A 19,724-nucleotide genomic window follows, 5' to 3' on the forward strand; every position below is an offset into this window, starting at 1 on the left:
AATTTATATCCCAAAGCATCAATTACAATGCGCCGTTCCACAATTTTCCTATACTACAAGGCTAATGAACATCCTCCTCAGTTACGCATTATTGAGGTTTCTACGATAAGGAACCAAAGTCAACGCTTATCGGGTTTCGACTTCCTGCGATCTGGCTGCTGACATAAGCGTGGCGGGCTGCGGAGGCGTTCGGGGAAATGATGGGCCTGGATGATGATAGCTGGCTTGTTCTGCCACACGCGACTGTAGCTCTCCATCCATCTCCTACCCAGCACGCCTGCGATTTATCGCCTCTGCGCTGGTGACCCGAACTTGAAGAATGCCTTCTTGATATCGGGCCGTTACTTTTATTTCCTTACATTGGTGTTGATGGTTGCGTGCACTCCCTGAGTGCTTAGTTTAGGATGCGGTTGGCCGCGTATGCTGGGGTGAGCGAGCATCGATATTGAGCACCCTACTGTTTGAGAGAACATGCGCTGATAAATAATAGGTCTCGGCGACCCTGGCTGCTGGAGTTGTTTTGAAGGCTTTGCATCAGAGGTCGAACTTCTATGCAGCTGCCGTATATCTCTCACAAAGTAGTGCCAATTTGATGGTAAGTCCGCCAGCACGTTGAGACATCGACAAGTTGTTTCACTTTGGAGTTCCCACTAAACCTTCCTCGAAATAACAGATATTAACAAACCTTTTCCTCGTCACTTCGGGATTCTTTCTTTATGGAATGCAGCGACTTTTATACGGACCCCTCCGACCTATCGAGACCGAACAGCTTTATGAGAAAGCCTGGTTCGCCGTGACGGAAACATGCCTTGCCATGACGATATTCAGAGGAGAGCTGGGTGTTTGGTTTCTAGTTATGTTTGTCTGTCTTCTCATTGGCAAGGTATGGGGTTGGATTGGTGAGGGCCGGGTTGAGATTCTAGATCAGCAGCCGCCAGCCAACCCTCGTCTTTTCCACGCCCGTCTTGCATCATCTTTGATACTGTCGGTGGCTTTCGATGCTTTTATGTTGAACTATTCAGTGAACACTGTGCTGGAGCAAGCTCGGCCGGACATGATGGTGATGTTTGGCTTTGAGTTTGCTATTCTCACGATATTGTCGACGTCAACCCTATCTCGATACGGCATTTCTCTCGTTGAGATTTACGTGAACCACCGCCAGAAGAAACTCAAGTTGGAGGAACGTAGAGCGGAAGTTCGGGTCGCACGAGAAGAAGCTCTTCGCGAGCATCGCGAATCGGGTGCTGAAGGAGTACCCGATAATCTTCCAGACGAGAATGACGTGGATGAAATGGATCTGGACATTCCCGGCTGGGAAGAGAAAGGCCGATGGGTCTTCTACCTTGACTTAATCACCGATTTCTGCAAACTAGTCGTATACTTATCATTCTTTGCTATTCTGTTCATCTTTTTCGGCCTTCCCATTCATATTTTACGAGATGTCGTCGTTACTATCCGCTCGTTCGGTCGACGAATCATTGATTTTATGCGATACCGCACTGCGACGCGAGATATGAACGAGAGATATCCCGATGCTACCCCCGAAGAGGTAGCGAGAGAGGATGTCTGCATTATCTGCCGTGAGGAGATGACGCCGTGGCAGCAACCGACTCCAAATACGCAACAAGTTCCTGACAGACTGAGGCCAAAGAAACTCCCTTGCGGCCACATTCTTCACTTTGCTTGCCTGAGGAGCTGGCTTGAGCGGCAACAGAATTGTCCCACCTGTCGACGTCCTGTGGTTGTTCCTGCAAATCAACAATATCGCGCGGGTGGTGCGAACAATGAAGGTCGCCAAAATGGTGCACCTGGAGCTCAGCCAGGTGTTAACCCACAAGGTGGTCCTAACAATAATGCCGGTAATGGTCAACCTCGAGCTCGCGTATACCAATTTGGGCCATTCCGCATCGGCTTTGGGGCTGGGAGAGGAGACATGTTCCAAAATCTTCACCAACAAATACATGGGAATAACGCCGCTCCTGTTAATGTTCCTCCAGGAGCTCAACAGATTGGTTTCGGCTTTGGCTTTGGCCGACCACAGCCTGCACCTCAAAATCCCGTTGTTACCCAGCCTGGAACCGGTCAGACCAACTGGGCTAATATCCAGGCTCAGATGACGCAGATCGAACAGCAGATTGCCCAGGAATACCAGAGCCTACGAGCTACGGCGGAGCAACTGCAAGTTTTGCGCGTTCTGCAAGCAGATCTTCAGTTGTTAAGGGCTGCGCAGCTGCATCCTCAACAGCACCCTCAACAGACTGGCGTATCAACCCAATCGCCTGCACCACCTTCGGCAGTGTCGGCTGCCTTTCCCCCTTCTACAACATCTTCCTCGTCAACACACCCAACTACCAACTCGTTACCCACTCCCATCGCCGCAGGCGATAGCCGACTTCCTCAGGGACTGGTCTTGCCTCAGGGGTGGACATTAACGCCGCTTCGACGCGTTGAGACAACTACCGATACTACGAATATTACCACAGCATCTCCAGCAGCTGCAGCCCTTAACCCTCAGTTATTCGAGACTAGCCCGTCGGGAAGCGCCTCAGCAAACACGACCACCGAACCTACTGACGTTCCAACATCAGCTCCAGAAAACCATGATGAAACTCATGACGAAAACGACTTTGAGTATATCCGTCCCTCATTTCAGTGGCCGAGCAGCTCTGAAGCAGAGCATCACGATGAAAACCACGATTCAACTGCGCCAGGTCCCGCAGACGAAATGCCGACATCAGCCTCCTCGTCAGACAAAGGCAAAACTAGAGCTGTAACGGTAGAGGATGTCGACGAAGAGGAAGAAGATTAATTCATCACGTGTACAGGGCATTCGCTTTGCAATATCTCCCATTCAGATATGTAATTTTTGAAAACACAGGCGTTTAGATTTGCATCATACCCAGTATTTTCTCACGCCTATTGTAGACTGTTCTTAATAATATCACCGATAAGCATTACGAATTATTCCAATATCCACTTGCCTGCAGCCGCTCAGCCCCATCAAAAGTGGACCTGCAGCGAACCAGCAACAACTTGCCACAGCCTCATCCTGACAGTGAGCGCGATCGACAGGGTGCCATTCGCTAATCGAATGAGACAAGAAGGAGCGGCCTCGTTGCGGCCCTCGACCCGCCCGTCATCGAGATTTGTTCTTTCTGTTCCAAGCTGTGTCAATCAGGAGCACGTTGTACGTACATACTCCAACCTTAATCTCAGACACGCGCCTGCAGGGTTTTTCATTTCATCTTCACTACTTTAGCAAGATCCCTTCTTCTCTAATGGGATTTCATCTAAAATCACACAATTCCTTCTCGTTCTGTCTTATCTGGAGAGTCGAATAAGCGACCGACTTCCCGCTTCCCGTTGACGAGATTATTTTTCATGTTGACTGGCGCCCATCCGTTGATTGAGACTATCGATATTTACTAGTCGCACATCGAATTGACATTTTGTTTCAGACGGATTCTTATGGTATACTGGGCTTTCACAAATTCAATCGTTATCGCAGCAACGTGCGAGCTGCACAAGCCAATGACGTGATATCTAATCCATCAGGTACGTTTTGCCAGCTACATTTTGCCAGCTACATGGATTTGTTTCGTCAACGATGTCTGCTATCTTTAATCCGTGCTGGTGATTATGAGTATACTAAATGAACCCAAAACTAATATGTTCGCCTAGAATTAATCGCTCACGTATGCGAAGAACCCAATACTCCATGCGCCCAGTCAGAAGCTTTATACCGATCCTCAGCATCGCTGCGTGCAGCTCTCTTATTCTTTTTGCAACATTCTACTTATCCCACGGAGGACGATGGCGGGGGATACCTCAAAAGATAGGTCTAGGCGACTTTATACGGCCGCAACCAGCGAAACCATACTACAACGCAGACGGATCAGCGCCGCCGTTTAATATCAGTGAATTCGTCTCTGGTATACCCAAACCGCTTGGTGAGCGGTATTCTAGAGCCTTGGTCATCGCAAAGACAAAGAAAGAGAATTCGAGCTGGGTCGATGACGAGGTCACAGGCTGGGATAAGGCTGTTTACGTTATTGACGACCCTCAAGCCCCTTTGCACACGCCCAAGAACAAAGGTCACGAAGCGATGGTTTATTTTACGTATATAATCGACAATTACGATAACCTGCCGGATGTAATGGCATTCATGCATGCCCATCGAACTGGCTGGCATAATGAGGAGATTTTTGACTTCGATGCTCTCGAGATGATAAATCACTTGAGCATGGAACGGGTTACGCGTGAGGGATATATGAATATGCGATGTCTTTTGGCGCCGGGGTGTCCGGACTGGCTGCATCCGGGCATGCTGCAAGAGGATGGACAAAAGAAGGAAGAATTCCTAATCGCGCAAGCCTGGAGCGAGATCTTCCCGGACATACCAGTTCCGCAGGTTCTTGCGCAGCCATGCTGTGGGCAGTTCGCATTATCCCGGGAGCGTGTGTTGAGTATTCCGCGAGAGAGATATATTTACTACCGCGACTGGCTATTGCGCACCGATATACGCGACACAATGTCCGGGCGTATTTGGGAGTATCTTTGGCACATGGTGTTCACAGGTGAAACTGTCCACTGTCCATCAGCCAATGCTTGTCTCTGCGACGGCTTCGGGATCTGTTTTGACAATGACGCCCAAATCGATACATACTACCAAACCATGTGGCGAATCCGCGACGCCAAGGACGAATTGAAGGATTGGGTACAGCAGGATGGCATCCTCGACGAAGATGCTCGCATCAGCCTGAGTCTAGATGAAATGGAAGATGCAGAGCTCGCCGAGGGCGACAGTAAGGGAATCCTGCTCACTGCCGAAGTAGAAGAGAAAACGGCAGAATTGGAGAAGATGAAACAGGAAGCCTTGAAAAAGGGCGAACAGGCACTCTGGCGGGCGTATTCAGCGGGCAGAAAATACCACCAGGGTGATGGATTTTAACATACTTTCTAATGTATATGATAATGCATATTTATGCTCAGCTACTTTTCTCGTACTGTCTGAAGATCCTCGCCGCACCTTCCTTTATTAATATTACAACCCTTCCCCTTGATACATAACCATATATTTTATAGTTTGATATTTGTCATTTTACGCTCTGCATAAGCAATCGAGCAACGTGGCTGAGGACGTTGGGCCAAGCCCTAATTCCAAATCATACTAATAACGCTATCGTTATGCTACAGATCTTACACTCAGACAGAAGTAGATAGATAATAAATAAAGTAATTATAGGGTATTTGAATAAACCTGAAGATGTAAGCAGTATTGTGGCTGTGAGCAAAAAAATGCGAATGCGAATACCTACATGCTTATACATCAACGTAAGGGAATATGTACTCTAGATGCCCTATATAAACCCTTACTCGTTCTGCCACTACCTACTTGATTTAATCAATGATTCCGCCGTTAAAACAATTCAATCACGTACATACTAAACTTCTCAGACGACAACTTCTTTCATCGGACTCCTCAATGGCGTCTATTCTGGTTGCAGCGATTCTATTCTTGTTAAGTCGTCGCAGTTCCGCGCTGGCGACTGACCATTTAAGCCAAGAGCAGCCAACATGCCATCAATTCAAGGACCCAGTGCATGCATCGGCTACGAGTGCACGTGCAGTTTATGATGTCCCCAGGGTAAGACAATCATATCGACGCGCCAGTTTCGGCAATTAACTCTGATAGCCAGTACACATGGCGGCAAAAAAAAACCCCCTCATATCCTTAAATTCCGACGTCGAAAGGCAGAATGAAATTTGTCCAACAACCCATACCAACATCGTCCGAGTTACATACACGGTTCAACTACCTCTAGCCCGCGTCTAGCTATAACCCTAGCTTCCCCGACCGATCTATTTCCCCTGGCACTGATCTAGCGTCCAGATTGTACATATATTCTTTGGTACTGCGTTCACAGAGGAGATACTAGAGTACGGCAACTCGACAACCTAGCCCATGGCGCGGGTGAGTGGCTAGATTTTGCAGTTGTGATGGAGATTGCAGGAATTCCCATGATGAGAAAGAGGGCGTTGAATAAGATTTGTCTTAATGCTATCGCCGTTGAGTGTAAATCGAGAACCTGTCCATGCTGCTTTAGATTTATTGTATATGGAATTCGATGCATCAATTGATGCAGTGAGCAATTTTATCAATCTATGCAAATACTTTCCACCTGCAATAATCAATTTGATGTACTGCTCGGCCAGGTACCGTACTGATAGGGGTTACAGCTGAAGAATTCAATGTCATATAACCCAACAAACTCTGAGCGGTGATTGGGTATTCTATAGTTCCCCTACGAAACAAGGCCAAGGCACTTGCATAGCTCAAACCATATCACATAGCCAAGAGTCTTCGGCTAGAGTCCGATCTTCGCAGAGATAATCCCCGATTATATACTTACTCTTCTTAGCAATATTGACTTTATTGATGAGGGGGCCAAAGACATTTAAGTACCTATCGTAAAAAAACGGCGGTATTAGCCGACTCATTTCTACCTCTCCGAAACAACAGTCGAGCCTGATCAATTTAATTAGGAGTGGAAATAGGATTCCGTATGTCGCTGTGTAATGTCCTGATTGTCGAGCGACCATGGAACCCGGACAATAGCCGGGGATCAGTGCGCGTGGCGCAAGGTCTGACCATTAAGTGTTTACTATAGCTCTGTGCGAATTTTTTGCAGGCGGCCGGGGAGATCCCCATGTCGAGAGAATCTCCACGTTAATATGAGAGTCCACGTTAATATCAGAGCATCCAAGACTGGAGACCACTGGAGACCAGTGGAGAGCATGACTAGGGCTTAATACCGCTACAGCGAGACCTGGAAACCAATCAGTGACTCTACACAGAGAATTAATAATGATACTGATTATTACGTCGAGGAATGTTTCTTGCCAAGAGCACACCAACATTGTTGATGTTACATTAGGGCTGGGGAATACCAGATTCTCCCACTTTTGATTGGACCCCGCAGAAGACGGAGAAGTTCCGCCAAGCAGAAAACGCGTGGTTTTTGGTCAATTGGGCATCGGATCAGCGTGATTCGGTCCGAATTTGACTGGTCAAGAACGTGGACTCGGACGCTTGCCCGAATTTCTTGGCCACCGCTTGATCGAGAAGCAGAGCGGGTGGTAAGTGGCCGGCAATGCCGATAAAAATAGGGCGGGATATTGATATTGCCCGCATGACTACAGCTTCCCCGCCGGAAGAAAGAGGCCTTTTTTGCGGAGCTGGCCGACCTAACGTAGGTTGGACAGCCCGATTGGCCTTTACTACCACAGAGGCTAGTCCTAGAAAGCCCTAATTCGTGCATATTTCACCCCCGCGTATTCCCACGTTGCTCAGAAGGCCCTTGGGGGTTGTCACTCGTCTGGTATCATTCGATTCCTGAGTCTAATCCCAACAAACTTAGCCGAGCTGTTGTAGTTACCATTGGAGAACTTAATAAGAAATCACAGTAGACTAGTCAGTAATCAGACACGGCCTTCCGTGGGATTTTCGTGCTGGTTGGTAGAGCTAGGAAAGCTCTGCTCTAGAAAGCACAGAAGGGGCAGTTCCAGCCTAGTATGCCCGTAAATCGGAGAAATCCCGATATCGAGCACTGTAGGACAAAGCTCTACTTATTTGGGGACTATATTAGTAGACCGCCTACCCCGCGCTTTTGACCCTAGCGACGTTTTCAAGTTTTCTTCGGCTGCTTACAATTCCATCATGGCGGGAGGCGTGAAGAAACCGGTTAACATCTTCAAACTCAGGGATTCCAATGAGCCCAAAGAAGTCTTCAATTGGCGACTATGGTTTGCAGTCATCTCCTTTGGCCTCATGGGCGCAGCCCGTGGTGTGGATGAAGGGTTGATTTCAGGTGCCTTTTCGTCCAAGGATTTTCAAAACACAATCCACTATTCTTCCTATAGCAAAATTGAGCAGACCAACATCAAGGCTAATGTCTCTGCCATGGTTCAAATCGGCTCTGTTGGAGGTGCACTTTTGTGAGTATCAATTCATGTTTTCGAGGCTATTCCACTGCTAATAGCTAATTTCCTCGCCAGTGCTTTCTTCGTTTGTGATCGTATTGGTCGTGTTTGGGCAACGCGCCAACTTTGTCTTCTCTGGATTCTCGGTATTGCAATCTTCATGGGCAATAACGGTAGCCTCGGCGCTGTTTATGCCGGTCGTTTCATTGCTGGTCTCGGAGTCGGTCAGACGCCTGTGGTGGCCCCCGTGTATCTTGCTGAAATTGGTACGATATCAAAGTTTGCCCAGTCGAGCATCCCTGCTAACATATCCAGCACCTGCGTCAATCCGCGGTCTTTGTACCTGTATTTTCACCGGATGCGTGTATCTCGGTATCGTCTTGGCGTATTTTGCAAACTACGGCGCTCAGGTCAATCTGGGTGATGCGACGCACAATCGATGGGTAAGGAGCAAGTTCATAAATGCAGGATGGGCTTTCAGTGCTGATCCCTCTCTAGGAGGTTCCAACTAGCTTGCACATCATGTTCGCTGGCATCATCCTGGTGTTGTCTTTCTTCCAACACGAATCGCCGCGTTACTATGTGAAGGTCGGCCAAGATGAGAAGGCATTACACGTAATGTCGCGCATCAGAAACCTGCCTCCTGACCACGAGTATGTCGTCCGAGAGATTAGTGAGATCCAGGCGGCACATCAAGAAGAAATGGAAGCCACTATGGGCGCCGGATTCTTGGGTGTCTGCAAAGAATTGTTCTTGATCAAGAGCAATCTGTACCGTCTATATCTGGCCGTCTTCGCTCAGATTCTATCACAATGGTCTGGAGCTGGCAGGTACGTATCTCGCCATCTGATCCATCATCATGCAGCTGACCAACGAACAGTATTACTGTCTACGCCGTGAACCTCTTCCAACTTCTCGGCGTTACTGGTAACAACGAGAGCTTGCTCGTTACCGCAATCTTTGGAATCGTCAAATTCGTCGCCGCCGTGGTGTGTGCCCTGTTCCTGGTGGACTTCATCGGCCGAAAACGCTCGCTGCTATTGGGCATCACCCTGCAAGCAATCACAATGACTTATATCGCCGGCTTCCTGACAGCCGTACCCAAACTCGGCGTCGACAGCCACTACGTATTGCCTGCATCGATGCACGGTGCAAGTCGAGGTGCCATTGCCATGATGTACATCTCTGGGTTTGGCTGGGCACTAGGCTGGAACTCGATGCAATACCTGCTCACAGCCGAACTATTCCCTCTGCGTATCCGCGCTATCGCGACGTCGATTTCCATGACACTGCACTTTGTCAACCAATACGGCAACACGCGCGCTGTTCCGAACATGCTGCTTGGAACCGGAGAAGGAGGCATTTCGCCGCTGGGCACATTCTGGTTCTTTGCAGTGGTTACCGTGCTTGGTGGGGTGTGGGTGTGGTTTACAATCCCTGAGACGGCGGGTCGGTCATTGGAAAGCATGGATCGGTTGTTTGCACTGCCATGGTACAAGATTGGACGGTACGGAAATGAGGATGCGATGCAGCAGGATATGGTGCTGGACGAGAAGCAGCAGCAGATGGAGGCGCATCAGGCACAGCATGTCGAGGAAGTGCGAGACAACACCACGAGGGTGTAGCTGAGACACTGGCTGAGACACTGTCGTATTATATAATGTTGGCGGTTATGAATAGCAGGATTGAGTGGTGAAACAAGCCATAATGCAATAGTTCATTCTTGATTGTACGGATGAATATCGATGTAATCGCAAGGAGTAAACTAAAAGGAAGGAAATACAGAGTACAACAAGTATCTGGAGCATTCGGCTCAGCCCGCACCAAGAACAACCCAGAGAAGCCCGCGGCTCTGTCGGCCCTTCCGGCACCAATCAAGCACCGCCAAGCTCATCCAGACCGTCGATTTCTGCGCCTCAATGCTTCACATATGCCGTTTTGTAGCAAGCCCCGTTTGGCGCGACACGCTTATATAACTTAAAAAAAAGGAGCCGCCGTGTTAGTTTCTTCTGCACATGTAATTATTTCCATCGACATTCGTTTAGCCATCACTGCTATTCTTCTTCCTCTTCTTCTTCTTATTCATTCGTTTATTAATTAATTGATACCAACATCCTAATAATACCGGTAAAATGGCCTCGATCGCGCTCGCCACCCTTGCCCTCCTTGGCTCAGCAGCAGCCGCGGACCAAACCGTGACTCTCTTTCTCCCTGGCTTCGACCCGCAGGCACTCGTTGCATCTATTGCTGGAAGCGTATGCGCAGTCTCCATCGGTTCACGTATAGACAAATGACTAACCGCCACAGGATGCCTCTGCAACCACCTACGCCATACAATGCGCCCCTGGTACATCCTCAGACGACTGTGGCGCCGGCGATGGCTTCACTCTGATCGAGGGTCCCAAGACGGCTCACCTAGAAATGGTTGATGGTGATGCTTCCACGTATGCATATCTTATAACCACTGCCAGATCTCTTCGAACTAACATTGCCTGCAGCTTCGGTTACATAAATAACTGCATCTTAACCGACTCGCCGCCGGCCATCTGCACTGAAGTCGTTACCGGTCACGAGGCCAATGACCCAGGCACCACGACCGTGACTTATGAACCAAGTGATTACTCGTCTGCCTTGATCGTCGTCACTGTGACCGCTGGCTCTGCCGCTGCTGCTAGCACTGCAGCCTCGGTGACTGCGCCTACTGCGTCTGCGACTGGTACGACTGCGAGCGCAGCCGCTGGGAGCACCGCATCGGCTGGTCAGTCGACCTCTACTGCCGCCGGGACTCCAACTTCGACGGCGGCGAGCACACCTTCTGCTGCTGCGTCGGCTGCCACTACCAAGGCTTCGTCGGTGAGCACTGGGGGTATGCCACGGGTTACTGGAAACGTCGAGTGGATTGTGGGGGGTGCTGCTGTTGCGATGGCGCTTGTAGGAATGTAGAACGTGGTTCCTGTATTATAATATCAGATAGAAATCCATCTCATGATAAATAACTGTTCGTGATGACATATATCTCTAAAGTATTCCCAGCTAGCAGCCTCTGCGATGGATCGATTGAGAGGCCGACTGATGCTCGATAGCGTCGACACCGCGTGTTTCGGTGCGCTCGCTCTCTGAAGTGTAGTCAATGGATCTGTCTTTATCGATCTGATGAAATAACGAGGGTCTGCTCGATGAAAGATTCGTAGAGAAGTGATCTGTTGGATGGAATATGTCAGCTTCGAAGCACAGCGTTGTGGTGGTTGGGAACGAGTCTCCTCTGGTCGCTGCGCCATCAGGGTTTCTCTCATTCCAGCTCAGGCAAGCCTGTCAGTCGCGTTGAACTGTCAGGTCGAATTTCGAATTTTTAGATAATGAAGATAGATGACGGGCAGAGTTTCTTGATGAATTTTTGGATGGGCGTGATGGAAGGTGGTCACTCAGGGGTCGCGCGCGATCTGGGATAGCAACAACACCACAGGGAAGGAGCGTACGAGCAGGCCAACAGGCACAAGGAGGGCTGTAGACATCTATTTTCATCATCAATGGTACCAGGTAGCTCTATACAGATGAAATAATGTATAATCAATGCCACTCTACGATAATTTGTGATGGAACTGTGATGATTATCCTGCTGGGAGGCACCCACGATGCTTCATCTCAGCACTCTACAGCTTACCAGCTTAAAACTACAACCACAACTACAATCGGCTACAACTACAGAAGCACAAGAAGAAGAGAAAGTTCACGTAATGTTTTGTATTGATTCCCACCCGCCCTTCGACCTAGATGGTAGATATAAAAGAGACATCCCCATTCGGGCCTGGAAAAGTCCAGTAGCCTAGGAAAAACCCAGTGGGTGAAAACCTCGACTAATGCTCTGGTGGTGCAAGAAAGGGTAGAATGGTGCAGAGTGCGCGAGAAAGGGTGAAGGGGTCTACAGGTAGGGGTTGGGTGCAGATGGAGTGAGGTGGATGGGGTGGCTTCAGAGGAGGAGAACACCTCGACTCGACTCTGGAAAGTGTGTTGTAGAGGAGAAGAAGAGAAGAGAGGAGAGATTTGGGAGAGCGCGGTACTTATACCCGGGAATCGGTGCCTGGGGTTGTGCCTGGGTGCCTGCGCCAATCGTGCCTTCCTGTCTGGGGAAAAATCACGTCATGGACGCGATTTGCAAACATAGATTTGCGACTGTTTGCAATTAGCTGCACGGTATAAGGGATTTATAGACATTGTGCTGGATATGATACAAAGAATTGAAACTCCTTGCTTCATCGAAGTATCTCGAGTTCGCTGCGGTATCCTAGCAAATGACTCCAAACTAATCACCTTCAAAATTAGACTTTAGATATGATATAAATGCTTTCGGTGTATCCGTCAACATTACTGAAGCTGCTGATTGTGATATTGACATTTGTGATGGTACTTTATGGACCTCCTATATCCGTACCAAGCTATTCAAAAACCCTCTCCCCCAGAAAAGCATGACAGAGTTAGCAGCAACCCGTCCTGTTTGTAGGCAATTGATTCTCCAAAACAGCTAATGCTTGGATACTAGAGAGCAGTATTGCGTCACTGGCACCGGCATTCCAATTTATGATACGAAAGTGTTTGTATCTTAGATTTATATCCTTGAGTCCTACAATACATCTGTAGATAGCACCATCAATATTGATGATCCAGTGACTGGATATAATTATCGAGCTAGATGCATACCAACTTCTAATGACACTTGCATGAAAAGGTTACCCACCTTGGTGCCTTCTACAGCTGACTCTAATAGAACAACATCAGAGGACAATAAGCAGTTCAATATTGAGAATCCCTTTCAAGACTCTCCGGGTACGCACATCCTGATCCGAAGGGACAATGGGCTTGAGAAAACGGAGACCACAAAATCTAACGTGAAACTGAAAGATTGGATGGATTTAGTGTGACTCATGCTAAGATCTCAGCCAACCTTTGATTGAAAATGAATCAATGAGCTATTTACCAGAAGTTTTTTTTACAGCACATTTTGGATTACTTTATCAACTTTATATACTATCTCAGAGAAATATTAAGATTATTATATAATTGCTAAAGCATAGCAGATTAGCTTCCAGCCATGATACTCCGCCGCTGAATTTCGTCAATGTCTTCAAAAGTACTCTTATGAGTTCCAAAGCCTAAATACTATCTATATATTAGATATTATATATATTCAATTCTAGAAAATAGTTATCAAAATTACATTAAATTACAATGTAATTTTTATAAATTTATTACTTTCAATTAGATCTTATTTTAATTTATAATATATCTCTTTTTTTGGGTATATTTTCTTCTCGAAATGTTGAATTATTAAGGTCTACAAAATGCCATTTTGGATGTGTATTTGCTGTCCGGGTTGGGTGTCCTGCCCGATTACGTTAGTACAGACTGCTAATCCAGCTACAGCAGTAATAACAAAATTTACTGATTCGACGAATCATAAGACGTTTGCAACCCCGAGATCATGCGAAGAATCTGCCCAAAAAGCTGTAGCATGTCGGTGGATCAACAAATGGAGTCGACTTTTCTCGTACATGGCGAGATGCAATGTGATAGCCTTGCATATTGACGTGGCAGGTTTTGATTTGTGTTCTATATAGCAGAGATAGCCCATGAGGCTGAATGCAGTTGTAGTATTTTCCCCTCGTCCAATTTTCCATTTTCGATCTCCCAGACTCTTACATTTCAACCAGTTTCTTTCAGTGAAAAATCCACATCTCTAGCTTCTTAAACGTTTGGTTTGTTTTAGGCAAAGTAAGAACTATTCACGTTCGCTGAGGAACTATTATGAACGGATCCCTCTTACCTACCTTCATAATATGTTTAATCCTAAGGATTACACAGTCGGCTGGCTCTGTGCCATAAGTATGGAGTGCGTCGCCGCACAGGCTTTTCTCGACGAAAAGCATAAAGGACCAGAATATTTGTCCCAAAATGACAACAATGATTATACATTGGGCAGAATTGGGAAACACAATGTTGTCATTGCCGTTTTACCTGATGGAGAATACGGCACGTCCTCTGCAGCAAGTGTCGCTAGAGACATGCTGCATAGCTTTCCTAATGTCAGAATTGGCTTGATGGTTGGCATCGGCGGCGGCGCACCAAGCCGAAAGCATGATATTCGTCTAGGCGACATTGTGGTCAGTGCTCCTCGCGATGGCAAAGGTGGCGTCTTCCAGTACGACTTTGGCAAAACAATACAAGATCAGAGCTTCCGACCAACGGGGTTCCTGAACCAGCCACCGATGGTCCTCCGGACGGCAGTGAGTGGACTGAAGACCCAGTATGAGAGTGAAGGCCATCAGCTTGAAGAGGCCATTAACAGGATTCTTGAGAAGAAACCAAGACTAAAAAAGAAGTACAAGCGACCAGACCTAAGTAGCGACAGGCTCTACCAATCTGTGGTCATCCATCCTCTGAATGACGACACAAACTGTGGTGTAGTTTGTGGCGATGATCCATCAAATTTGATACTCCGACCAGAACGGATCGCATACGAGGATAATCCGGCAGTTCACTATGGCCTGATTGCTTCGGGGAACCAGTTGATGAAGGATGCTTTGCTTCGGGATAAATTTGCTGTGGAAAACGACGTTTTATGTTTTGAAATGGAAGCGGCAGGTCTAATAAACCACTTTCCATGTCTAGTTATTCGTGGGATATGCGACTACTCGGACTCCCATAAGAACAAGGAGTGGCAAGGATATGCAGCAATGGTAGCAGCTGCATATACCAAGGATCTTCTATGTCGAATCGCTCCAAACAGGATTGAAGCTGAGAAGAAGATCGGTGATATCCTCTCTGGTCAGTCCACAGGAGATTAAGAATCATCCTGTCAACAAATACTAATTCTACATAATATGAAAGGTGTCCAAGAAGGATTGACTGTCATATCAAGAGATGTTGACAAACTTCTCTGTGTGCATCATGATCAAGAGCATCAAGCCATCCTCAACTGGCTCACTGCAACTGACTATTCCTCTCAGCAGAGTGACTTCATTGAAAGACGACAGGAAGGCACTGGCGAATGGCTATTGAAGTCGAATGAATTTCAGGAGTGGATAAACCAGAAGCAGATATTGTTTTGTCCCGGCATTCCAGGAGCTGGAAAGACCATTGCCACATCTATTGTGATTGACCACCTCTATAGAAAATTTCAAGAGGACACCAGTGTTGGCATTGCATACCTGTACTGCAACTTTCGGCGGCAGCAAGAGCAACACCTCACAGACCTACTTCTCAGTTTACTAAAGCAATTTGCCCATCCTTCCGTCCCCAAAACTGTGATAAGCCTCTATGAATACCATAAGGAGAAAGGAACCCGCCCCTCCTTTGCTGAAGTCTTAGATGTATTATACACTGTTGTTACTGGCTATACAAGGGCTTTTATCGTCATTGATGCGCTCGACGAATGTCAAGTTTCTGATGGAACTCGGGATAAGTTCCTGTCGGAGATATTCCAGCTTCAGGCCAAAACTGGTGTAAATTTCTTTGCAACGTCACGGTTCATACCGGATATAAGGGCGGAATTTGAAAGAAGGGAGAGCATTCTGCTAGAGATCCGTGCTAGGGATGGAGATGTGAGGAGTTATCTAGAAGGCCATATGTCACGGCTGCCATCATTTGTCAAAAGACAACCAAATCTGCAAGAGGAAATCAAGACTGAAATTGCTTGTGCAGTTGACGGGATGTATGTGCGTCCTATAACTTCTAAGCAGACTAAGCAAGTTAACGATTTGTTCAGGTTTCTCCTAGCGCAACTTTATCTAGATTCTCTGATCGGAAAAATATCGCCGAAAGCCACTAAAATTGCATTGCAAAATCTGCGAAAAAGATCCAAATCATCAAATAATAATGATGATTCTAACCCATTATATCTTGCATATGAGGAAGCCATGAAGAGAATCAAAAGTCAGCACGGGGACTTCCCTAAGCTTGCCACGATGGTTTTATCTTGGATCACTTTCACCGAGAGACCCCTAACCATATCAGAGCTCCAACACGCTCTTGCTGTAGAAGTTGGCGCTGCTAAACTTGATGAAGAAAACCTTCCAGACACCGAAGACATGGTTTCTGTATGCTGTGGCTTAGTCACTATTGATGAAAAGAGCGATACTATCCGTTTAGTCCACTATACAACACAGGAATATTTCGGGCGTACCTGGGAAACCTGGTTTCCAGATGCCCATACCGATATTACCGAGAAATGTGTTACCTACTTATCGTTTGAAGTTTTTGAGACCGGTTTCAGTCCATCAAGAAAAGCTTTTAAGGAAAGACTAGAGTCAAACGTTCTATATAGCTATGCTGCACGGTATTGGGGATATCACGCCCACAAATCTTCAATCGAAGGTGAAATGTTGATTTTAGATCTTCTTGAGAGTACTATGAAAGTGTCTGCCTGTAGTCAGGCTATGATATACGATGGATCCTATACCAGGATGACAGGTTTGCACCTCGCAGCGTACTTCGGACTTGAGAAATCTACATCAGCTCTGCTAAAAAGAGTCCACGACATAGATCCAGAGGATCGCAGCGGCCGGAATCCACTATCATGGGCAGCCGAGAACGGTCATGAGGCAGTGGTGAAGCTGCTGCTCGATAAGAATGCCGACATTGAGTCTAAGGGTAGTATCTCTGGTCGGACCCCGCTGTCAAGGGCAGCCAAGAAGGGTCATGAGGCAGTGGTGAAGCAGCTGCTTGAAAAGAATGCCAACATTGAGTCTAAGGATAGTGTCTATAGCCAGACCCCACTGTCAAGGGCAGCTGAGAAGGGTCATGAGGCAGTGGTGAAGCTGCTGCTTGAAAAGAATGCCGACATTGAGTCTAAGGATAATAGATCTAGCCTAACCCCGCTGTCATTGGCAGCCATGAGGGGTCATGAGGCAGTGGTGAAGGTGCTGCTTGAAAAGAATGCCGACATTGAGTCTAAGGATGACAGATCTGACCTAACCCCGCTGTCATTGACAGCCATGAGGGGTCATGAGGCAGTGGTGAAGCTGCTGCTCAAGAAGAATGCTGATGTCGAGTCTAAGGATAATGAATTTGGCCGGACTCCGCTGTCATGGGCAGCCATAGAGGGTCATAAGGCGGTGGTGAAGCTGCTGCTTGAAAAGAATGCCGATATTGAGTCTAAGGATGACAGATCTGGCCTAACCCCGCTGTCATTGGCAGCTATGAGGGGTCATGAGGCAGTGGTGAAGGTGCTGCTTGAAAAGAATGCCGACATTGAGTCTAAGGATAGTGTCTTTGGCCGGACTCCGCTGTCATGGGCAGCCATAGAGGGTCATAAGGCAGTGGTGAAGATGCTCCTTGAAAAGAATGCCAACATTGAGTCTAAGGATAGTGTCTATAGCCAGACCCCACTGTCAAGGGCAGCTGAGAAGGGTCATGAGGCAGTGGTGAAGCTGCTGCTCAAGAAGAATGCTGATGTCGAGTCTAAGGATAATGAATTTGGCCGGACCCCGCTGTCATGGGCAGTCATAGGGGGCCATGAAGCAGTGGTGAAGCTGATTCGAGACGCAAAATCTTCTCGGCTTTCTGTCTGATTAGACCTTTTTACGTAGCCACGACAATATTACATCCTACAGTACTGTTATAATAACAATTCTTTTGTGTTTCAAGTAACAACTTTGAAGATACTTCTCTTTTTTCTAATCTCTATTCAGCAGGAGGGCCTGGGATGAGTGGTTACTTTATACCTCCATAAATCGTTTCTAGAATGTTTCTGGTTATTTCTAGGAGATACTAAATAAATACAATTCGATCAGTAGTATGGCGTAGAAAAGCAGCGAAGTCCTCATCTCATAGCCACTGCTTATTAATCATACATGTTGAATATGCTGTGACCATACTCAGAATCATATTAGTGGCGCGTCTCTGGTATTTTAAGCTAAAAAGAAGAAAGAGCTTTGGTGGTCGAGGGATGTGTCGTGACGACACAATAGCCGTTTGAAACTTCAGGAAACTTCAAGAGAAAAATATAATTAAAATTCTAGAACAGAACAATACTCCTCCATGCCCCGTATCTCAATTTCCTGTCTGCCTTCTTCTGCTTCTTGAGTTCGTGATCGCCTTCTACTACGCCCCGAAGCCGATGGTTTCTTCCAGCTCGAGCGGTTTCTTTTATCTCGCGCTTCCTCTTCGCTTCGACGATATCCTCGTACTTCATAATTTTAGCGTTGCCAACCACAGTCGACTTCACCAGTTGTCGCATTTTTCTTTCATTATTTTGCCGGAACAAATCCCGGTTCTGTTGTAGAAGAAGCGTACGTTCCGCACAAAGGCATTTTCCGTCGCATTCAGAACCATCTGGAGGCGAAGCTTGCAACCATTATCTAGTCTATGAATGTCGTCCTCAACTTCACTACGTAAGAGGGCCAGGTTCTCATGGGTGACCGGCGTTATAGGTAGCTCATCAGTAGTAGGATAGAAATTACTGCTCCTAATATCGGTCTGGACGCGACAGTCCTCCGCTGGCGGCTTTTGGATGTCTCTAAGAACCTTCTCAGGGTTGAAAGGGCGAAAGTCCAGTTTTAGACCAGCCGGATAGAATGTTCCTACAAGTGAATTTCTCGCTTCGGGCGCGGCTGTAGAGATAAGTGAAATGTTGCTTGCCGATAGCATTAGCACCTCCACGGTCCAACGATTCGGCTTGTTCACGATATGCCGTCTTCAATGATGAAAACACGCCAACGTCACAGGGTTGAAGCTTATGGGATGTATGGGATGGGATCCGACAGGAGATGATGTTGTTCTGATAGTAAAATTCCATAACTTCGAGGGATTCATGGGTGCCAAACCCATCACTAATGAGAAGGCGTGGCTTGTTCCCGGCCTAAGCCTTAGTCTCAGGGTCGAAGACATGCTGAAACCTAGTACAGACTAATCACACTATCGGTGTATCCGGATTTGGAGCGAGCAAAATGCCATCCAGGAGTGGGGTAAGTGGTCCAGGTGCTGCGATGTGTGGCAGCTGGCCAGATGAGTGGATTTCCGGAGAGACCTACCGTCTGCCGAGATACATTAAATCGCCGTGACTAATGTCCGCTTCACCCTTGCTCCTCTAGAATTTCTATAGTCATCCTTACCTACCAAGACTTTCAACAAGTTGGGGACGCTCAACATGACTCCTGTCTCATCCATATTATAGACGTTTACAGGGTCAGTCACAGGATTATGGAGCTCCGGTCCAATCACGCTGAACCACTCTTCAACTTTACTACGAATATTATAATCGTGCCTTTTACAGTCCACGGGTTTCAGCCCTCTGGCTCTGACCTCTGGATGTCGTTTGTAGAAGCTTCGGGACCAACTGGGGCCAGGTGGTTTAGCAACGGCACTGCTGGCGGGGACGTGGGAACTCGAGCTACGCTGCTGAACGATGAGTAGAGCCAACGATCGTAAGGATTTGACTAGTAAGGGATAGCCATTTTTAGTCGTGCGCAACATGTAGATAACCAGGGCTTTCTCCTCTGGATCCGTGAGGTATTGTTGATTTGCTGCCTTCTCTTCCTTTGATGGTCGTCCATGGGCACGGTGCTAGAGTGTGGACGCTGGGACCTCGGTGGAATCTGATTTGGCAGCCCAAGTTTTACAGTCAGTAGAACCGCTTAATTTGGCAAGTGCTAAGATTGCTGGATCCGACCAAGGGACAAGTTCCCCAACACTGGGGCTAGGTACCCGTCATGTAGAGACCGGCGAGGGGCTATATTTAGAGTATTCGG

General features: G+C 47.3%; 8 protein-coding genes across 8 annotated transcripts; 6 read left to right on the forward strand and 2 right to left on the reverse strand.

The window, feature by feature from the left end:
- The first annotated feature begins 5 nt into the window (after window positions 1-5).
- Window positions 6-3,081, forward strand: BGW36DRAFT_139274 (uncharacterized protein). Its single transcript, XM_046209425.1, has 3 exons — window positions 6-428; window positions 491-595; window positions 674-3,081. The coding sequence occupies exons 1-3, from the start codon at window positions 405-407 to the stop codon at window positions 2,807-2,809; spliced, it is 2,265 nt and encodes a 754-aa protein (XP_046074709.1). The 5' UTR covers window positions 6-404; the 3' UTR covers window positions 2,810-3,081.
- A 334-nt stretch (window positions 3,082-3,415) lies between these two features.
- Window positions 3,416-5,245, forward strand: BGW36DRAFT_139297 (uncharacterized protein). Its single transcript, XM_046209427.1, has 2 exons — window positions 3,416-3,555; window positions 3,682-5,245. Exon 2 carries the CDS (start codon window positions 3,698-3,700, stop codon window positions 4,949-4,951), a length of 1,254 nt encoding a protein of 417 aa, XP_046074710.1. The 5' UTR covers window positions 3,416-3,555; window positions 3,682-3,697; the 3' UTR covers window positions 4,952-5,245.
- Window positions 5,246-7,720: 2,475 nt separating this feature from the next.
- Window positions 7,721-9,608, forward strand: BGW36DRAFT_291458 (putative MFS quinate transporter; the record flags this gene model as incomplete). The annotated part of the gene is made up of 5 exons (XM_046210839.1): window positions 7,721-7,998; window positions 8,059-8,249; window positions 8,299-8,426; window positions 8,482-8,813; window positions 8,864-9,608. 5 exons carry the CDS (start codon window positions 7,721-7,723, stop codon window positions 9,606-9,608), a joined length of 1,674 nt encoding a protein of 557 aa, XP_046074711.1.
- Window positions 9,609-9,827: 219 nt separating this feature from the next.
- BGW36DRAFT_375384 (uncharacterized protein) lies at window positions 9,828-10,979 on the forward strand. Its single transcript, XM_046215757.1, has 3 exons — window positions 9,828-10,238; window positions 10,291-10,427; window positions 10,482-10,979. Exons 1-3 carry the CDS (start codon window positions 10,116-10,118, stop codon window positions 10,924-10,926), a joined length of 705 nt encoding a protein of 234 aa, XP_046074712.1. The 5' UTR covers window positions 9,828-10,115; the 3' UTR covers window positions 10,927-10,979.
- A 2,835-nt stretch (window positions 10,980-13,814) lies between these two features.
- Window positions 13,815-15,955, forward strand: BGW36DRAFT_406132 (nucleoside phosphorylase domain-containing protein; the record flags this gene model as incomplete). Its single annotated transcript, XM_046218988.1, has 3 exons — window positions 13,815-14,802; window positions 14,866-15,688; window positions 15,743-15,955. Coding segments are annotated over 3 exons (2,022 nt in total), but the record flags the coding sequence as incomplete, so codon positions are not given.
- Window positions 15,956-16,568: 613 nt separating this feature from the next.
- Window positions 16,569-17,546, forward strand: BGW36DRAFT_338919 (ankyrin repeat-containing domain protein; the record flags this gene model as incomplete). Its single annotated transcript, XM_046213024.1, has 2 exons — window positions 16,569-16,975; window positions 17,180-17,546. The coding sequence occupies exons 1-2, from the start codon at window positions 16,869-16,871 to the stop codon at window positions 17,544-17,546; spliced, it is 474 nt and encodes a 157-aa protein (XP_046074714.1). The 5' UTR covers window positions 16,569-16,868.
- Window positions 17,547-18,051: 505 nt separating this feature from the next.
- Window positions 18,052-18,824, reverse strand: BGW36DRAFT_139384 (uncharacterized protein). Its single transcript, XM_046209428.1, has one exon. It carries the CDS (start codon window positions 18,622-18,624, stop codon window positions 18,199-18,201), a length of 426 nt encoding a protein of 141 aa, XP_046074715.1. The 5' UTR covers window positions 18,625-18,824; the 3' UTR covers window positions 18,052-18,198.
- Window positions 18,806-19,662, reverse strand: BGW36DRAFT_375389 (uncharacterized protein). Its single transcript, XM_046215758.1, has one exon. The coding sequence runs from the start codon at window positions 19,447-19,449 to the stop codon at window positions 19,024-19,026; it is 426 nt and encodes a 141-aa protein (XP_046074716.1). The 5' UTR covers window positions 19,450-19,662; the 3' UTR covers window positions 18,806-19,023.
- Between the last annotated feature and the right edge of the window lie 62 nt (window positions 19,663-19,724).

Source organism: Talaromyces proteolyticus (genome assembly GCF_021365285.1).
Source record: "Talaromyces proteolyticus strain PMI_201 chromosome Unknown BGW36scaffold_4, whole genome shotgun sequence".
NCBI lineage: Eukaryota > Fungi > Ascomycota > Eurotiomycetes > Eurotiales > Trichocomaceae > Talaromyces > Talaromyces proteolyticus.